The sequence below is a fragment of the Neovison vison genome, chromosome 3 (assembly GCF_020171115.1).
Source record: "Neovison vison isolate M4711 chromosome 3, ASM_NN_V1, whole genome shotgun sequence".
Classification (NCBI taxonomy): Eukaryota; Metazoa; Chordata; class Mammalia; order Carnivora; family Mustelidae; genus Neogale; species Neogale vison.
This window is the reverse complement of record NC_058093.1, coordinates 74,599,878-74,616,552: the sequence shown is the minus strand read 5'-3', so window position 1 is coordinate 74,616,552 and position 16,675 is coordinate 74,599,878. Positions and strand designations below refer to the sequence as shown.

Here is a 16,675-nt window from a genome sequence, read left to right as displayed (position 1 = left end):
GGTCTGCTGTCTCGTTTCTTAATTCTCACCCTTACTGCCCCATTCCCAAGTAAACCTTCTTTTCTACTTTTGCTTCTTTGTCTTTCATCCCAGAACCCCCTTACTTCGTGGAAAAGCCACAGTCCCAGGACATCAGTCCCAACACAAGGGTTCAGCTCAAGGCTCTTGTGGGCGGCTCTGCACCCATGACCATAAAGTGGTTTAAAGATAACAAAGAGCTGCACTCGGGAGCAGCACATTCCATTTGGAAGGATGACACCTCCACCATCCTGGAGCTCTTTTCAGCCAAAGCCGCCGATTCTGGGACCTACATTTGCCAACTAAGCAATGATGTTGGCACCACAACCAGTAAAGCCACGCTCTTTGTGAAAGGTCTGGTCTCTACATGCATCTCTCTTGCTTGCTTGTCTGCATTTTCTTGGGGAGAGGGAAGAGGCTGAAGAAAGTGATTCCCGCCTTTGTTTTAATAAATGTTCACGTGACACTTTCTTCCCCGTCTTTAGAACCTCCTCAATTCATTAAGAAGCCCAGCCCCGTATTAGTGCTGAGAAATGGACAGTCGACAACATTTGAATGCCAAATAACGGGCACTCCTGAAATCAGAGTTTCTTGGTATCTAGACGGGAACGAAATAACAGCCGTTCAGAAACATGGCATTTCCTTCATTGACGGTTTAGCCACTTTCCAAATCTCTGGTGCCAGGGTAGAAAACAGTGGGACTTACGTCTGCGAGGCCCGTAATGACGCAGGCACAGCGAGCTGCAGCATTGAATTAAAAGTGAAAGGTGCGTTCCTGGGTCTGTTTTCCCCTTCGGCTCTGCTGCTGGCCAGGCTCCCGGTCTTCCCTCGAGTAAGCTCGTCTCTATCTTCCTTTTGAATCTTTAGAGCCTCCCACCTTTATCAGGGAACTGAGGCCCGTGGAGGTCGTGAAAGATAGTGACGTGCAGCTGGAGTGTGAAGTGACGGGGACACCCCCATTTGAGGTCACTTGGCTAAAGAATAACAGGGAAATCCGAAGCAGCAAAAAATATACCCTCACTGACAGAGTATCGGTGTTCAAGCTCCACATAACCAGGTGTGACCCATCAGACACTGGTGAATACCAGTGCATTGTATCCAACGAAGGTGGCAGCTGCGCCAGCACGACACGAGTCTCCCTTAAAGGTCAGTGGTACCCCCGCAAAGCAGGCTACCATGAAAAATTCGGTAATGCTCTTTCATTCTCTTCTCATAAGGAGAAGCTCAACTGTGCCTCTTCTTTTCCCCACTATCTCACTGCATCACAGAACCCCCGTCATTCATTAAGAAGATAGAAAATGTCACTACTGTTTTGAAGAGCTCTGCCACCTTTCAAAGTACGGTGGCGGGTTCTCCTCCCATGTCTATAACCTGGCTCAAGGATGATCACATTCTTGACGAAGATGATAATGCTCATATTTCATTTGTGAACAATGTGGCCACGCTTCAGATCAGAGCTGTGGACAACGGACACAGCGGGAGATACACGTGTCAAGCCAAGAACGAGTCAGGTGTTGAGAGGTGTTACGCGTTCCTTTTAGTACAAGGTCTGTGAGCTGTTGTCTTGAGGACTTAGTCGGTGGGGGACAGTTACATAAGCACCCCTTATTTCTAGTGGAATTAGCAATGCAATTAATTTGCACTTCAATTCTTACTGCAGAGCCTGCTCAAATCCTAGAGAAAGCTAAGTCTGTGGATGTCACTGAGAAAGACCCAGTGACTCTGGAGTGTGTGGTGGCCGGGACACCAGAACTCAAAGTGAAATGGCTGAAGGATGGAAAACAAATTGTGCCCAGTAGATATTTTTCGATGAGTTTTGAAAATAACGTGGCCAGTTTTAGGATTCAGTCAGTCATGAAGCAGGACAGTGGTCAGTACACATTCAAGGTGGAAAACGACTTTGGAAGCAGTAGCTGCGATGCCGACATTAGAGTGCTAGGTGTGTACTTGGGCCCTAGTTGGTTTCCCTTATCTCTGTTACCTCTATCCCTTGTAAACAAGTGGCAACATATTAATGGATGTGTTTTGCTGTTTGCATTGGATAGATCAAGATATCCCTCCATCTTTCACCAAAAAATTAACCAAAATGGATAAAGTTCTGGGCTCTTCTATTCGTATGGAGTGCAAGGTTTCTGGCTCCCTTCCTATTAGTGCTCAGTGGTTTAAGGATGGAAAAGAAATATCTACAAGTGCAAAATACAGACCCGTCTGTCACGAGAACACAGTGTCACTGGAAGTTAATAACCTGGAATTAGAAGATACTGCCAATTACACCTGCAAGGTCTCCAATGTAGCAGGGGATGATGCCTGCAGCGGCATCTTAACTGTCAAAGGTTAGAACTTCTTTTCCTCCTCTTGATTATTCTTTGTGACTGCTGTTTAAATGTGGCACTCTTCCCTTGTATTCTTGAGACCATAAAGTTATCGGTAATTCTGTTTCCATAGGTCCATATTTATTGAGTTCAAGAAATACACAGTCATGGCCTCTTTTTAGAAATGTCTGCTTACATGTCCGTAGGAGTGTCAAAACAGTTTAACCACGAGGAGTCTAATTAAGTATATTTCTCTTAACGTCTATAGAACCACCAAGCTTCCTGATGAAACCTGAACGACAGCAAACCATACCAGACGCTACAGTAGAATTTAAAGCGGTACTGAAAGGAACACCGCCCTTTAAAATTAAGTGGTTTAAAGACGATGTGGAACTTGCCTCTGGACCTAAATGTTTCATTGGCTTGGAAGGGTCAACTAGCTTCTTAAATCTCTATTCAGTGGATGCTTCCAAGACGGGACAATACACTTGCCAAGTTACCAATGACGTTGGTAGCGACTCTTGTACCACGATGTTGCTTGTGACAGGTGTGCACCTTTGATTGTTTCATGTTTCTGTCTGGCCTGTGGCTCTCTTCTGTCCAGTGCATTTCCCCAACCTAGAAAGTTCACTTCTCTCTAACAGTACACTGTATTTGCCAAGCATTGTTCATCTTTTCCTCTTTCCCGCATACCACCTGATTTAGCGTTTGTCATTTATATCTGTTCCCTCATAATCTCCTCTTTCTTTCACTCTCTAGAACCACCAAAGTTTGTGAAGAAGTTAGAAGCAACCAAAATAGTGAAAGCAGGGGATTCTGCACGACTGGAATGCAAGATAACTGGATCCCCAGAAATCAGAGTTGTGTGGTACAGAAATGAACATGAACTCCAAGCCAGTGACAAATACAGAATGACTTTCATTGACTCAGTGGCCGTCATACAGATGAACAGTCTGGGCACTGAGGACAGTGGGGATTTCATTTGTGAGGCTCAGAATCCTGCCGGCAGCACAAGCTGCAGTACCAAGGTTATCGTGAAAGGTAGAAATCTCTCTCTTCTGTTCCTCATTACCTGAAACCCACCTTCTTCTCCCCTGGGGTATCAAAGGTCTTTACTCGTTTACTGTTATTTTAGGCTCTGTTTGAGATCATAGGATATTTCCCCAAACTAGTATTATTTCCCTCTTTGGTTCTTTCTTAAGATTTGCTTACATGTAGCCAGTCATTGTGGGGTATTTTTCTTGTTACTCCAGTGTCTTCATTCTGCTCATCTCAACACACTGGCCAAGCAGTTTAAATTTAATGTTTCATAAACATACCAAAAATAATAAATAAAGGGAAGGGAAAAGTAGGCATTTTAAAATCAATTTTTGTCTTTGATTATCCTACGAATGAATCATCATCCTCACTATAATCTTTAGCATTAATAACAAAGAAAGAATATTTACTGCATGTATATAAGATTCAAGCAATCCAGGTTTTAACCTTACATTTAAAACAGGACAATTATAGGCATGCCTGGGAAGCTTGGTCAGTTAAGTGTCCAACTCTTGATTTCAGGTCTTAATCTCAGGGTTTTGAGTACAAGCCCCACGTTAGGCTCCACTCTGGGTGTGGAGCCTACTTAAAAATATATACATACCTGGGCACCTGGGTGGCTCAGTGGGTTAAGCCGCTGCCTTCGGCTCAGGTCATGATCTCAGGGTCCTGGGATCGGGTCCCGCATCGGGCTCTCTGCTCAGCGGGGAGCCTGCTTCCCTCTCTCTCTCTCTGCCTGCCTCTCCATCTACTTGTGATTTCTCTCTGTCAAATAAATAAATTTAAAAAAAAAAAAAAAAGCCCTTGAGCCTTAATTTAAAAAAAAAAATATATACATACCTATATTTTAAAAACACAGGAAAATTATATATTCTTTTCCTCTCTCAAGAATTCCCATTTTTAAAAAATTATATCACTATATCTTGGTGCAATTAATACCAGTATTTTCTGTGGCCATTTTTCAGTATTTTTTATCCAAAGTCCAAGTTTGTCATGGTGTGAAGCAATTATTTCAGTAACATTTGTTGACGTGGAAGACGTAGGTCACAGGTGTCATAATGGCTTCCACGTATCTCGGTTATAAAGCCTTTACAAAACACTTCATCTCTGAAGTCAGGATTCTAAACCTCATGCAAATCATCTTCATTAAATGTACTTGGGCTTGGTTTTTGTTTACAATTTTTGCATCAGTCCTTATCATCCAAGATAAATTTGTATGGTCAGGTAGATAGAAGATTGAATTCCTCAGTAAGGACACCTAGTGTTCTTGTCTGGGCTTTTTGCCAAGGAAGCAGAGTGATTTTGTAAAAACTAATGGCCTCTCCAACGCAGTTTTTCCTCCACACTAAAGTGATGGTTCTGGACATCATTTCCCCATTATAGTATCTTGACTCTTTTTTCCAACTTAAAAACAGGGAAATAAAAGCATTGTGTGAAATGAAATAGCCCAATTCATTAGAAATTCTTGTTTTTACAGAACCACCTGTTTTTAGCAGCTTCCCTCCGGTAGTAGAAACCCTTAAAAATACTGAAGTTAGTCTTGAGTGTGAACTTTCGGGAACACCGCCGTTTGAGGTGATCTGGTACAAAGACAAGCGGCAGCTCCGAAGTAGTAAGAAATACAAGATTGCATCCAAAAATTTCCATGCAAGTATTCACATTCTCAATGTTGAAGCTTCAGACATTGGTGAATACTACTGCAAGGCACAGAATGAAGTTGGAAGTGATACTTGCATTTGTACCGTAAAATTAAAAGGTAAGCATATTTCCTGCACGTGGCGGAAATGGCAGGAATGTGCAAAACTTACTTTTTTCTCTCTGTCTTCCATTATCTGGACAACGTTTTCAACAATCTCCACCCATCTTTCCTTGTTCAGAACCACCAAGATTTGTCTCCAAACTGAACAGCCTCACCGTCGTAGCTGGCGAGCCCGCTGAGTTACAAGCATCCATAGAAGGAGCCCCGCCTATTTCTGTCCAGTGGCTTAAAGAGAAGGAAGTGATCAGAGAAAGTGAAAACATCAGAATTACATTCGTAGACAATGTTGCAACTCTGCAGTTTGCAAAAGCAGAGCCAGCTAATGCTGGGAAGTATATCTGTCAAATCAAGAATGATGGTGGCATGAGGGAGAACATGGCCACACTGACTGTGTTAGGTTGGTACAATATAGTACAGTGGTCCCTGATAGACGATGATGCCAAACACCAAGTTGAGTCACTGGTAGACCCTCCTGTTCTGCACTTCTTCTAGAAGGATATTAATCCTTACCTGTTTGAAAGGTTTAGGAGAGGGGTGTCTGTTCAGTGGGGAACCTGCTTCTCCCTCTCCCTCTGCCCATTTCCTGTTCCACCTCTCTCTCACTCTGTCTCTCAAATACATACATACATACATACATAAAACCTTTAAGAACAAAATGAAAGAAAGAAAAAAAAAGCTTTAGGAGAAAGGACCTAATCAATCTTTTCTTCCCCCCTAATCGATCTTTCAAACTCTTTCCTGTTTCTGTGATCCTAACAAAACTTAGCCATTTGTTTCAATGTTTACTTACTGCTTTTCTTGATGGATTAGCCAATATAATCATGACTCACTTTTGTTTAAGCATGAAAGCTGCTGGAAGCCAGCATAGGCAACAAGAAAATTGTTTCCAAAATATGGCAAGAACTCCCAATAGGAAAGTCATGCACTTGTACCTTTGGACATTTTAACTTGGCAGCTGTTTGGATAATAGCTTTGAAAACTACTAGGTTTAGCACCTTAAAATAAAGCAAAAATATCAAGTAATTCATAATAACATGAATCCTTTGCATTAGGGTCAAGTGCAAATCAGTACATACTGTGTAATATACACTGATTTGTTTTGGAAGTCAACTAGTGCAGAAAAATATTTCTTAATACTAACCCCGAATTTCAGAATAACATGTAATTGTGGAATCATCTCTGTCTAGGGTTGGGAAGAAATACAACCACACCATGAGAAGAAACAGTCTAAGAGGATTTGAGAGTAGGGGCATGGTAAAGGTAACAGACTTTGACAGATGGCTCTCATACTTTATTTCAGAGCCTGCGGTCATTGTTGAGAAAGCAGGATCAATGACAGTGACTGTGGGAGAAACGTGCACTCTGGAGTGTAAGGTGGCTGGCACTCCTGAACTCTCAGTAGAATGGTACAAGGATGGAAAGCTGTTGACCAGCAGCCAAAAACACAAATTTAGCTTCTACAACAAAATCTCTTCCTTAAAGATACTCTCTGTTGAAAGCCAAGACGCAGGCACATACACCTTCCAGGTTCAAAACAACGTGGGAAAAAGCAGCTGCACTGCTGTGGTTGATGTTTCAGGTCAGTTCAGCTCCATCCCTCCTGCCCCCCATGGCTTTATGCAAATGCCTTTATCTGCCTTGGTCTCTCAGGGCTCTTCTCTTTCAAATCATGATGATCTCTTGCCTTTCCTCACACAGACCGAATGGTCCCTCCCTCTTTCACACGGAGACTGAGAGATACTGTTGGGGTGCTGGGTACTTCTTGCATCTTGGAGTGCAAAGTAGCTGGGTCATCACCCATCTCTGTTGCCTGGTTTCATGAGAAAACGAAGATTGTCAGCGGAGCAAAGTACCAAACCACATTTTCAGATAACGTCTGCACCCTGCAGCTAAATTCCCTGGACTCCTCGGACATGGGCAATTACACATGTGTGGCTGCTAACACGGCTGGCTCCGATGAATGTCGGGCAGCCTTGGCTGTGCAAGGTCGGTGTTCCCTACGCAAACCGTTTCTTACAGATTCTCCTTTGGGTGCTCATCCAGGCACCCGTTTGATGCCCGTTCAAAAGGACTCTTCATTTTTTATTCAAAGTTGCAACTAAATGAGAAGCTTACAGGCTCTATTCCATGTCCTCCATGTCTCTGTAGAACCACCCTCTTTCGTGAAGGAACCTGAACCTCTGGAAACACTACCAGGCAAGAATGTCACCTTCACGAGCGTTATCCGAGGGACCCCTCCCTTCAAGGTCGGCTGGTTCAGAGGTGCCAGAGAACTCGTGAGAGGAGACCGGTGCAACATCTATTTTGAAGACACTGTGGCAGAACTGGAATTATTCAACGTTGATGTCTCTCAGAGTGGGGAATACACTTGTGTGGTTTCTAACAGTGCAGGCCAAACGTCCTGCACAACGCGTCTCTTTGTGAAAGGTCTGCTCAATTGCACTTGCCCTTCCTATTTTCTCTACACGGGCATCTTTGCACTCTTCCTGTGTTTAATTGCTGTGCTTTCTCACTCACCAGAACCAGCTACCTTCGTGAAGAAATTAAGCGATCACTCCGTGGAACCAGGGAAGTCCATAATTCTGGAGGGCACCTACACTGGGACGCTTCCGATTTCAGTGACCTGGAAGAAGGACGGTTTTAACATAACTCCATCTGAGAGATGCAGCATCGTCACAACAGAGAAAACCTGCATCCTAGAAATTCTGAATAGCACAAAAAGGGATGCAGGACAGTACTCCTGCGAAATTGAAAATGAGGCAGGGAGGGATGTTTGCCAAGCTCTGGTATCTACATTAGGTGTGTTGTCTTATTATTCCCTTGTCAATGATTGGCATTTAGGTGGCACAAAGCATGCTTTGTTTGGTGTTCTTCAATTCCAGTTGCTGACTGTGATCCTTTCTTCTTTAGAACCGCCGTATTTTGTTACGGAACTAGAACCTCTGGAGGCATCCGTTGGAGATTCAGTTTCTTTACAATGCCAGGTGGCTGGGACGCCAGAAATTACAGTATCTTGGTACAAAGGAGACACTAAGCTACGACCAACTCCTGAATACAGGACCTATTTTACCAACAATGTGGCCACACTGGTTTTTAATAAAGTGAATATTAATGACAGTGGAGAGTACACATGTAAAGCAGAGAATAGTATAGGAACTGCCTCTTCTAAGACTGTCTTCAGAATTCAAGGTGACGACATGAATTTAGAAATTAAGAAATTTTTTCATCTTAATTCTTTTATCTTTATGGAGAAATTTTTATTCAGGCTACTGATGGCTCAAGTGTCGCTTGTCTTCCTACAGAGCGCCAACTCCCACCTTCCTTTGCAAGACAACTGAAAGACATTGAACAGACTGTTGGGTTGCCGGTTACACTCACTTGTAGATTAAATGGCTCTGCACCCATCCAAGTGTGCTGGTATAGAGATGGGGTACTTTTAAGAGATGACGAGAATCTGCAGACATCATTTGTAGATAATGTGGCAACCTTAAAAATTTTGCAAACTGACTTGAGTCACTCTGGACAGTACTCCTGCTCAGCTTCTAACCCACTTGGAACAGCATCTTCTAGTGCTAGACTGACAGCAAGAGGTTTGTTCTCTTAATCTTTCCCTTTACAAACCAAACCATGACTTCTTATTCATTGCCAGAGTGGAAATGGCCAATGGGAAAAGTAAAACAAAACACACATTGCCTTCTCTTTTCATTTTCCAGAGCCTAAGAAATCTCCTTTCTTTGACATCAAGCCTGTATCTATAGATGTCATTGCTGGGGAAAGTGCTGATTTTGAGTGTCATGTTACTGGTGCTCAACCAATGCGAATCACTTGGTCAAAAGATAACAAAGAGATACGTCCTGGAGGAAATTATACTATCACCTGTGTGGGAAATACTCCCCATCTGAGGATTCTTAAAGTAGGCAAAGGAGACTCTGGTCAATATACTTGCCAAGCAACCAATGATGTTGGCAAAGACACGTGCTCAGCTCAACTCAGTGTAAAAGGTATCATTACGTGGCATCTACCAATATCTGTTCTTTCCCACATCTATGTCTTCTAAAAGTGCCTTTAGTTTTTAAGTGTTTGGGATAAACTGAGTCATGTTAGAATTCACATATTAGTATTGAAAACATTAATCAAAATTCTGTTTGTCTCTATATTGTTTTCTGAAGTAGTGTTAACTCTAAGTATGATCCTATCAGATAGTGTTGTCTAGTTGAAATTTGTTAAATATTGTTTCTACTGTCCTCATATTCTTTCTGTTATATGGAGTTCTGATTTATCATTACTAAATTTTGATCAAATACCTCTGTAATACATTAACTTATATGTTTTAGCTTACAAAAATAAACTTAACAATTTAATTCTATATTCAAAACTTATTTAAAAGAAAATATAATATTTACCATAAAATTACCAGGAAGTATATTCTTAATAAACAAGTTTAAATATATGCTTATGGGATCTTCAACTACCAACACAAGTTGTTTTTTTCCTTTGATCTACTAGAACCTCCCAAGTTTGTTAAGAAACTAGAAGCTTCAAAAGTTGCAAAGCAGGGAGAATCCATCCAACTGGAATGCAAAATAAGTGGTTCCCCAGAAATCAAAGTTGTATGGTTCCGAAATGACAGTGAACTTCACGAAAGTTGGAAGTACAATATGTCATTCGTTAATTCTGTGGCACTGCTTACCATCAATGAAGGCAGCGCTGAGGACAGCGGGGACTATATCTGTGAAGCTCATAATGGTGTTGGTGAGGCCAGCTGCAGCACAGCCCTGACCGTGAAAGGTTAGACACACTAAGCTCCTTCCTTTCTTCTCTGATCAGATTCTTTCTCAGCGATATCATGAGCTCCAAAATAAAAAGGTTCACTCTGGGGACTTGCTTGCAATTCTTAAACTAGTTTTTGTTGATTGTTATTTCTTTTGTTAACATACCATCCTGCGGTCACACCGATCATTCTTAATGAGTCTGGATTCTAGAAGATTATTTTTCCTTTTTAGTAAGCAGATGTTCTCATCATTCATCTTCTTTTTTTTCTGGTAGCACCTCCTGTTTTCACCCAGAAGCCTTCTCCAATAGGAGCTCTTAAAGGTTCTGATGTTATCTTACAATGTGAAATTTCGGGAACCCCCCCATTTGAAGTGGTGTGGGTTAAAGATCGAAAGCAAGTTCGGAGCAGCAAGAAATTTAAAATCACTTCAAAAAATTTTGATACGAGTCTTCACATCCTTAATCTGGAAGCCTCCGATGTAGGAGAATATCACTGCAAAGCTACTAATGAGGTGGGAAGCGACACATGTGTTTGCACTGTCAAGTTCAAAGGTGTGTATACATGGGCCCAAAAATATGTCTCTTCCTTTCATCTTTTCTTGCTTAACTAATAACTTACGTGGCTGTGATTCTTTTTCTCTCTAACCACAAATTTCTTTCATTAGAACCCCCACGATTTGTGAAAAAGCTAATCGACACCTCAACCCTCATTGGGGATGCTGTTGAGTTACGGGCGGTAGTGGAAGGCTTCCAGCCCATTTCTGTTGTCTGGATGAAAGATAAAGGTGATATCATCAGAGAGAGTGAAAACACCAGGATTTCATTCATCGATAATGTCGCCACCCTCCAACTTGGAAGTCCCGAAGCATCTGATTCTGGAAAATACGTGTGCCAGATCAAAAATGATGCCGGGATGAGAGAATGTTCAGCGGTCTTGACTGTAGTAGGTTAGTAACAAAGTACAACCTGAGAAAAAAATCAAATTGATTGGCCCATGATCATCATCTGCAAATATTATTCTTACCCCATTATATATTGATTACACTCTAACTTTGGAAGGTGACTTTATTTTCAATGCATTATACTTCTTCTTTTAGAACCAGCCAGAATCGTAGAGAAACCAGAACCTATGACTGTCACTACAGGAAATCCTTTTGCATTAGAGTGTGTAGTGGCTGGAACACCAGAACTTTCCATCAAGTGGTTCAAAGATGGGAGAGAGTTATCTGCAGACAGCAGACATCACATTACGTTCATCAACAGAGTGGCTTCAGTTAAAATCCCTTGTGCAGAAATGAGCGACAAGGGGTTATATAGCTTTGAAGTGAAAAACAGTGTTGGTAAAAGCACGTGCTCGGTCTCGGTCCACGTATCGGGTGAGTGGTATGAGGTCTTTAGGAATCTATCATTTTTCCCTGGGATGGGGGGTGGGGAGAAAAAGGAAGTTTCTCTTGTAAACGGAAAACTACCCTTCTCCACACAGATCGAGTCGTGCCTCCTTCCTTCATCCGCAAGCTGAAGGACATGAACGCCGTCTTGGGGGCCTCGGCGGTTCTGGAGTGCCGAGTCTCCGGCTCAGCCCCGATTTCAGTTGGCTGGTTTCAGGATGGAAATGAGCTCATTAGTGGCCCTAAATGCCAGTCCAGCTTTTCAGAAAATGTCTGTACGTTGAATCTGCACTTACTGGAGCCCTCGGACACAGGCATATACACGTGTGTGGCTGCCAACGTGGCTGGTTCTGACGAATGCTCAGCCGTGCTGACTGTGCAAGGTCAGTGTGCAAGGGGCAGGGGCGTGGCCGCCCTCCCGTCTGGGCCATGTGACATGGCGCCCGCCTCATGTGGAATTTCTTCATATCTTGTCTTCATTTGCGGTCTTAGCTCCCTTTTCCCGGAGGAGCAAAACTCATCTCACCTGGATTTCTTTTTTTCTCTTGATCTCTTCCTCCCCTGGGCTATCCAGAGCCACCCTCTTTCGAACAAGTCCCCGACTCTGTGGAAGTCTTACCTGGAACGAGCCTCATCTTCACCAGCGTCATTAGAGGCACGCCTCCGTTCAAGGTGAAGTGGTTTAAGGGCAGCAGGGAACTGGTGTCAGGGGAGTCGTGCACCATCTCTCTGGAAGATTTTGTGACAGAACTGGAGCTGTTGGAGGTGGAGCCCTCACAGAGCGGAGACTACTCTTGTCTCGTGACCAATGACGCAGGCAGCGCCTCCTGTACCGCGCATCTGTTTGTGAAAGGTTTGCTCTGTTCTCCCCCTCATGTGTCTCTTAAAATTCCTTTCCAAGTCTTCATTTGAAGATGCACATTTCACCCTCATGTTTCCTCCATACAGAACCGGCCACCTTCGTGAAAAGGTTGGCTGACTTCAGCGTGGAGACAGGCAGCCCCGTTGTTCTGGAGGCCACGTTTACTGGCACACCTCCCATCTCAGTGAGCTGGATGAAGAATGAGTTCCCTCTCTCACAGTCTCACAATTGCAGTATTACCATGACAGAGAAATCGACAATCCTGGAAATTACAGAGAGCACTATAGAGGACTACGCGCAGTACAGTTGTCTGATAGAGAATGAGGCCGGGCAAGACATCTGTGAAGCTCTGGTGTCTGTCTTAGGTGTGTTTAATTCACCCTCTTTTTGTTGCTGTCTTTTCCTTCTTTTAAAACCTCCTCTTCAAGTTCACGTGATTCATTGGTTATCATCCTTCGTACCCTAGAACCGCCCTATTTCATTGAACCTCTGCAACACGTAGAAGCAGCCATCGGAGAACCCACGACTTTACAATGTAAAGTGGATGGAACCCCAGAAATTAGAATTTCTTGGTACAAAGAACACACAAAGCTACGATCAGCTCCCGCATATAAAATGCAATTTAAAAATAACATTGCCTCTTTAATAATCAACAAAGTGGACCACAGTGATGTGGGAGAGTATTCATGCAAGGCAGAAAACAGCGTGGGGGCCGTCGCTTCCTCCGCCGTGCTTGTTATCAAAGGTGATGATGGTTTCATTCAACAAGTTGTGCCGTGTTCTGATGGCACCATTTTCTTAAAAACATCAAAATTGTAATGGCTTGAAGTATGTCGTGGATGTTGTCTCTCTTTAAATAAGGATTATCTGTAACTTCCTTACAGAGCGCAAACTTCCACCTTCCTTTGCAAGAAAACTGAAGGATGTTCATGAGACTCTTGGTTTCCCGGTTGCATTTGAATGTCGCATCAATGGCTCAGAACCTCTTCAAGTGTCTTGGTACAAGGATGGGGTGCTTTTGAAAGATGATTCTAATTTGCAGACATCTTTTGTTCATAACGTAGCAACCCTTCAGATTTTGCAAACTGACCAGAGCCACGTTGGTCAGTACAATTGTTCAGCTTCTAATCCTCTTGGAACTGCTTCGTCCAGTGCCAAGCTCATTCTCTCAGGTGAGTATCTCATCACATTACCCTCTTCATTATGAAAGCTTCACTGATGGGGGCCACCGGAAGACTGGTGCCACTTAGTTTCTGCTCCATGGCTGAGAGCATGAAAACTAAAGTCACCATGTTGGTCTTCACCCTTTTCAGAGCATGAAGTGCCTCCTTTCTTTGATCTAAAGCCTGTATCAGTAGATCTTGCTCTTGGAGAAAGTGGTTCTTTTAAATGTCATGTAACTGGAACTGCACCCATCAAAATCACTTGGGCCAAAGATAACCGAGAGATTCGCCCTGGAGGCAACTACAAGATGACTTTGGTTGAAAATACTGCCACTCTGACAGTTCTCAAAGTCAGCAAAGGTGATGCCGGGCAGTACACCTGCTACGCAAGCAACGTTGCTGGAAAAGACTCTTGTTCTGCTCACCTGGGTGTACAAGGTACATGTTCTAGTCAAGTAGCAACATCTCTTTTATGTTTTCAGTATCTTGAAATAAAAGAGGAAGGGTGTGCTTGAAAGTTATGTTTAGGACATTGCTCTAGGAATTAGATCGAATGGATCTAGGACCTTCTAAATGGGGCCAAGCTTTAACATTTTTTATTAAAAAAATACAAAACTGATGAAACATGGTCTGAACGTCCATTTTCAAAGGCTAAAGGTAGAGACGAGGGAAATAGCAAACAAAATTTTTTCACAGAATTGCAAGAAAATCTAAGTTTGAAAGAAATCAGCTTAAGACAAAAAAGGAAGTGATCTCAAATGCTTTATTTTGCACACTAGTTTGTAAATTAATGGATTTTGTCAGTCTAGAGGACAGCAGATCCCAAACAAGCCCTTCAGGAAGAGTCAGCTTGTGCTCACCTCTCTTTCTCTACTAGCCCCCACTGAAATAGTTTAGGAAACCAGAAGGCTGGGACAACATCGATACCCAACCTGGTGGAAGGCAGCCGTATCTTTCTGTACCAAGTTCATGGCTGCCATTGTCAGAAATTAAGTCCTTAACTCATTGAGCTACTGATCTAACCCATTAGAGAATTTTTGAGGGTATTTGTGGTGGTGGTTTATAGGCATCTTGAAATTAAAAGAATTTTATTTAGCAGCACATTTACTCTATGACATACTCTTGATCATTTTTTATTTCTCTGAGCTTGAATTTTTTGCTTCAGTCATGAAGAAAGCCTTCCTCTCCCCAACTGCAAAGGGAAATTATGAGGGTTGAAGAAATAGCTATGTAAGGTCTATAAGGGAAGTGGGCATAAATTTTAAGATACCTCACCCAGTTTTGTTATTCTGATTCCTCATGGTACACATCTGGTATCTTTGCAGCCAGAGTAGATCCATCTCCCCTGGTTTACATCCAGGAGACTAGTCAAGCCCTCTATTCCTTGTGAACTTCAGAGTGCTTCCAACAACAAATAGAGCCCCCAGCCTCTGATCTCGCTTTAAAGATATGATTCTTTTGCTGGGAGGAGAAGCATGCCATAGGGATTAGTGTATTTTCCTCCTTCTGTTTGCAATAACATTTGATGTGGGTGCTTACAGAAATGCACACACTTTATTTCAAGAAATTTCTACTTAGATTCAACTTAACCATTCTTAAGGACTCATTGTGAACTATTTTTCCTTGAACTACATCACATAAATATGTTTTCCAGAGTTTAAGACCTCTCCGACAGAAGGGTTCCTTTTCTCACGTCATCTGGAGTTATATGTGCCTTTTCCATCCCTTACATTGTTATTTTCCTTCTTGGTCCCATAGAACCACCCAGGTTCATTAAGAAGCTAGAGCCTTCAAGAATTGTGAAACAGGATGACTACACAAGATATGAATGTAAAATAGGAGGGTCTCCGGAGATCAAAGTTCTATGGTACAAAGACGAGACTGAAATTCAAGAGAGCAGTAAATTCAGAATGTCATTCCTCGACTCGGTGGCAGTGTTGGAAATGCACAACCTCAGTGTTGAGGACAGTGGGGACTACACGTGTGAGGCCCGAAATGCAGCGGGCAGTGCAAGCAGCAGCACCTCCTTAAAAGTTAAAGGTCAGTTCGTACTCTTCCTTCATCTTTTTCACAGTCGACGCCTCTTTAGCTATCCTCAAAGGTCCCTGTTTGACTCTCCAGCAACATCTTCAAATTTTTGAAGGATAGGATCAAAAATTGAAAGTGATGTTTTCTATCTCTGTGTTGGAATAGAAAGCTGATTCTTACTTGAAACTCTATACTTACAGAATACTTCCTGATTTTCCTGTCTTTTCTAATTCAATTACCTTCCAATTGTAGAACCACCCATTTTCCGCAAAAAGCCTCATCCCATTGAGACGCTCAAAGGAGCTGATGTCCATCTTGAATGTGAGCTTCAGGGTACTCCCCCATTTCAAGTTTCTTGGCATAAAGATAAGAGAGAACTTCGAAGTGGCAAGAAGTACAAGATCATGTCTGAGAACTACCTGACGAGTATTCACATCCTAAATGTCGATGCCGCTGACATGGGGGATTACCAGTGCAAAGCCACCAATGATGTGGGGAGTGACACTTGTGTCAGTTCTATCACTCTGAAAGGTTAGAACGGCCTCAGTCTTTTCTGTCTTCCATTTCCCTTCTAATTTCCTTCCCTCTAATTATGATGCTCTGTTTGCTTCCTAGTGATTGCCCAGTCCTTTATCACCCCCTGTGTCTTCTACTTTTCCTTTATTCTCTTCCAAATCCTTTGATGTTTAGTGTGCATCTCATATCCGAATCCTACCAAGGATCATTTGAGATGGTTTTTCCAGTGGGTTGCATTGAACTCAGAAAGCTTGGAAGGGACAAGACATTTGATTCTTTTGGCTTAATATAAACTGTAACATGTCCCTGCTCCCACTCACCAAAAATAACCTCTTATTTAAGAAATGGAAATAATGTATTGTCACTAGTGGAATTCCTAGCATTGCATAACTTGAGGGAGGTCTACTAGCCCCACACATTTTAAATGATTTGTCTCTTTTTTGTCAGCACCACCAAGATTTGTGAAGAAGCTCAGTGATGTTTCTACCATCATTGGGGAAGAAGTTCAGCTGCAGGCTACTGTTGAAGGCGCCAAGCCAATATCAGTGGTGTGGTTCAAAGATAAAGGGGAGATTGTTAGAGAGAGTGACAACATATGGGTTTCTTATTCAGAAAACATAGCAACCCTACAGTTTGCAAGAGCAGAAACAGCCAATGCTGGGAAGTACACCTGTCAGATCAAAAATGATGCCGGAATGCAAGAATGCTTTGCCACGCTATCTGTTCTCGGTCAGTATGAGTGGAATGGAACATTACCATGAACAAGAAGCACACACTTACTAGTATCTGCCTTGTCTTTTCTTTTCTTCTCTTTTTTC

General features: G+C 42.6%; 1 protein-coding gene across 5 annotated transcripts in view; it reads left to right on the top strand.

Moving 5' to 3' along the window:
• Positions 1-16,675, top strand: part of TTN (titin) — a 274,456-nt gene that overhangs the window by 74,614 nt on the left and 183,167 nt on the right. For 2 of the 5 annotated variants that reach the window (XM_044242429.1, XM_044242428.1), the window contains 30 exons: positions 94-372; positions 504-785; positions 886-1,164; positions 1,287-1,565; positions 1,679-1,957; positions 2,064-2,351; positions 2,599-2,877; positions 3,090-3,371; positions 4,846-5,124; positions 5,246-5,524; positions 6,428-6,706; positions 6,826-7,113; positions 7,276-7,554; positions 7,648-7,926; positions 8,038-8,316; positions 8,430-8,717; positions 8,841-9,128; positions 9,634-9,915; positions 10,174-10,452; positions 10,566-10,847; positions 10,998-11,276; positions 11,384-11,671; positions 11,863-12,141; positions 12,237-12,515; positions 12,617-12,895; positions 13,035-13,322; positions 13,464-13,751; positions 15,072-15,353; positions 15,594-15,872; positions 16,305-16,586. The exons of the other annotated variants lie outside the window; for them this stretch is intronic. In XM_044242429.1, coding sequence (XP_044098364.1) covers positions 94-372; positions 504-785; positions 886-1,164; positions 1,287-1,565; positions 1,679-1,957; positions 2,064-2,351; positions 2,599-2,877; positions 3,090-3,371; positions 4,846-5,124; positions 5,246-5,524; positions 6,428-6,706; positions 6,826-7,113; positions 7,276-7,554; positions 7,648-7,926; positions 8,038-8,316; positions 8,430-8,717; positions 8,841-9,128; positions 9,634-9,915; positions 10,174-10,452; positions 10,566-10,847; positions 10,998-11,276; positions 11,384-11,671; positions 11,863-12,141; positions 12,237-12,515; positions 12,617-12,895; positions 13,035-13,322; positions 13,464-13,751; positions 15,072-15,353; positions 15,594-15,872; positions 16,305-16,586 — 8,451 coding nt within the window. The remainder of the gene's footprint in view (positions 1-93; positions 373-503; positions 786-885; positions 1,165-1,286; positions 1,566-1,678; positions 1,958-2,063; positions 2,352-2,598; positions 2,878-3,089; positions 3,372-4,845; positions 5,125-5,245; positions 5,525-6,427; positions 6,707-6,825; positions 7,114-7,275; positions 7,555-7,647; positions 7,927-8,037; positions 8,317-8,429; positions 8,718-8,840; positions 9,129-9,633; positions 9,916-10,173; positions 10,453-10,565; positions 10,848-10,997; positions 11,277-11,383; positions 11,672-11,862; positions 12,142-12,236; positions 12,516-12,616; positions 12,896-13,034; positions 13,323-13,463; positions 13,752-15,071; positions 15,354-15,593; positions 15,873-16,304; positions 16,587-16,675) is intronic. 5 annotated transcript variants of the gene reach the window in all.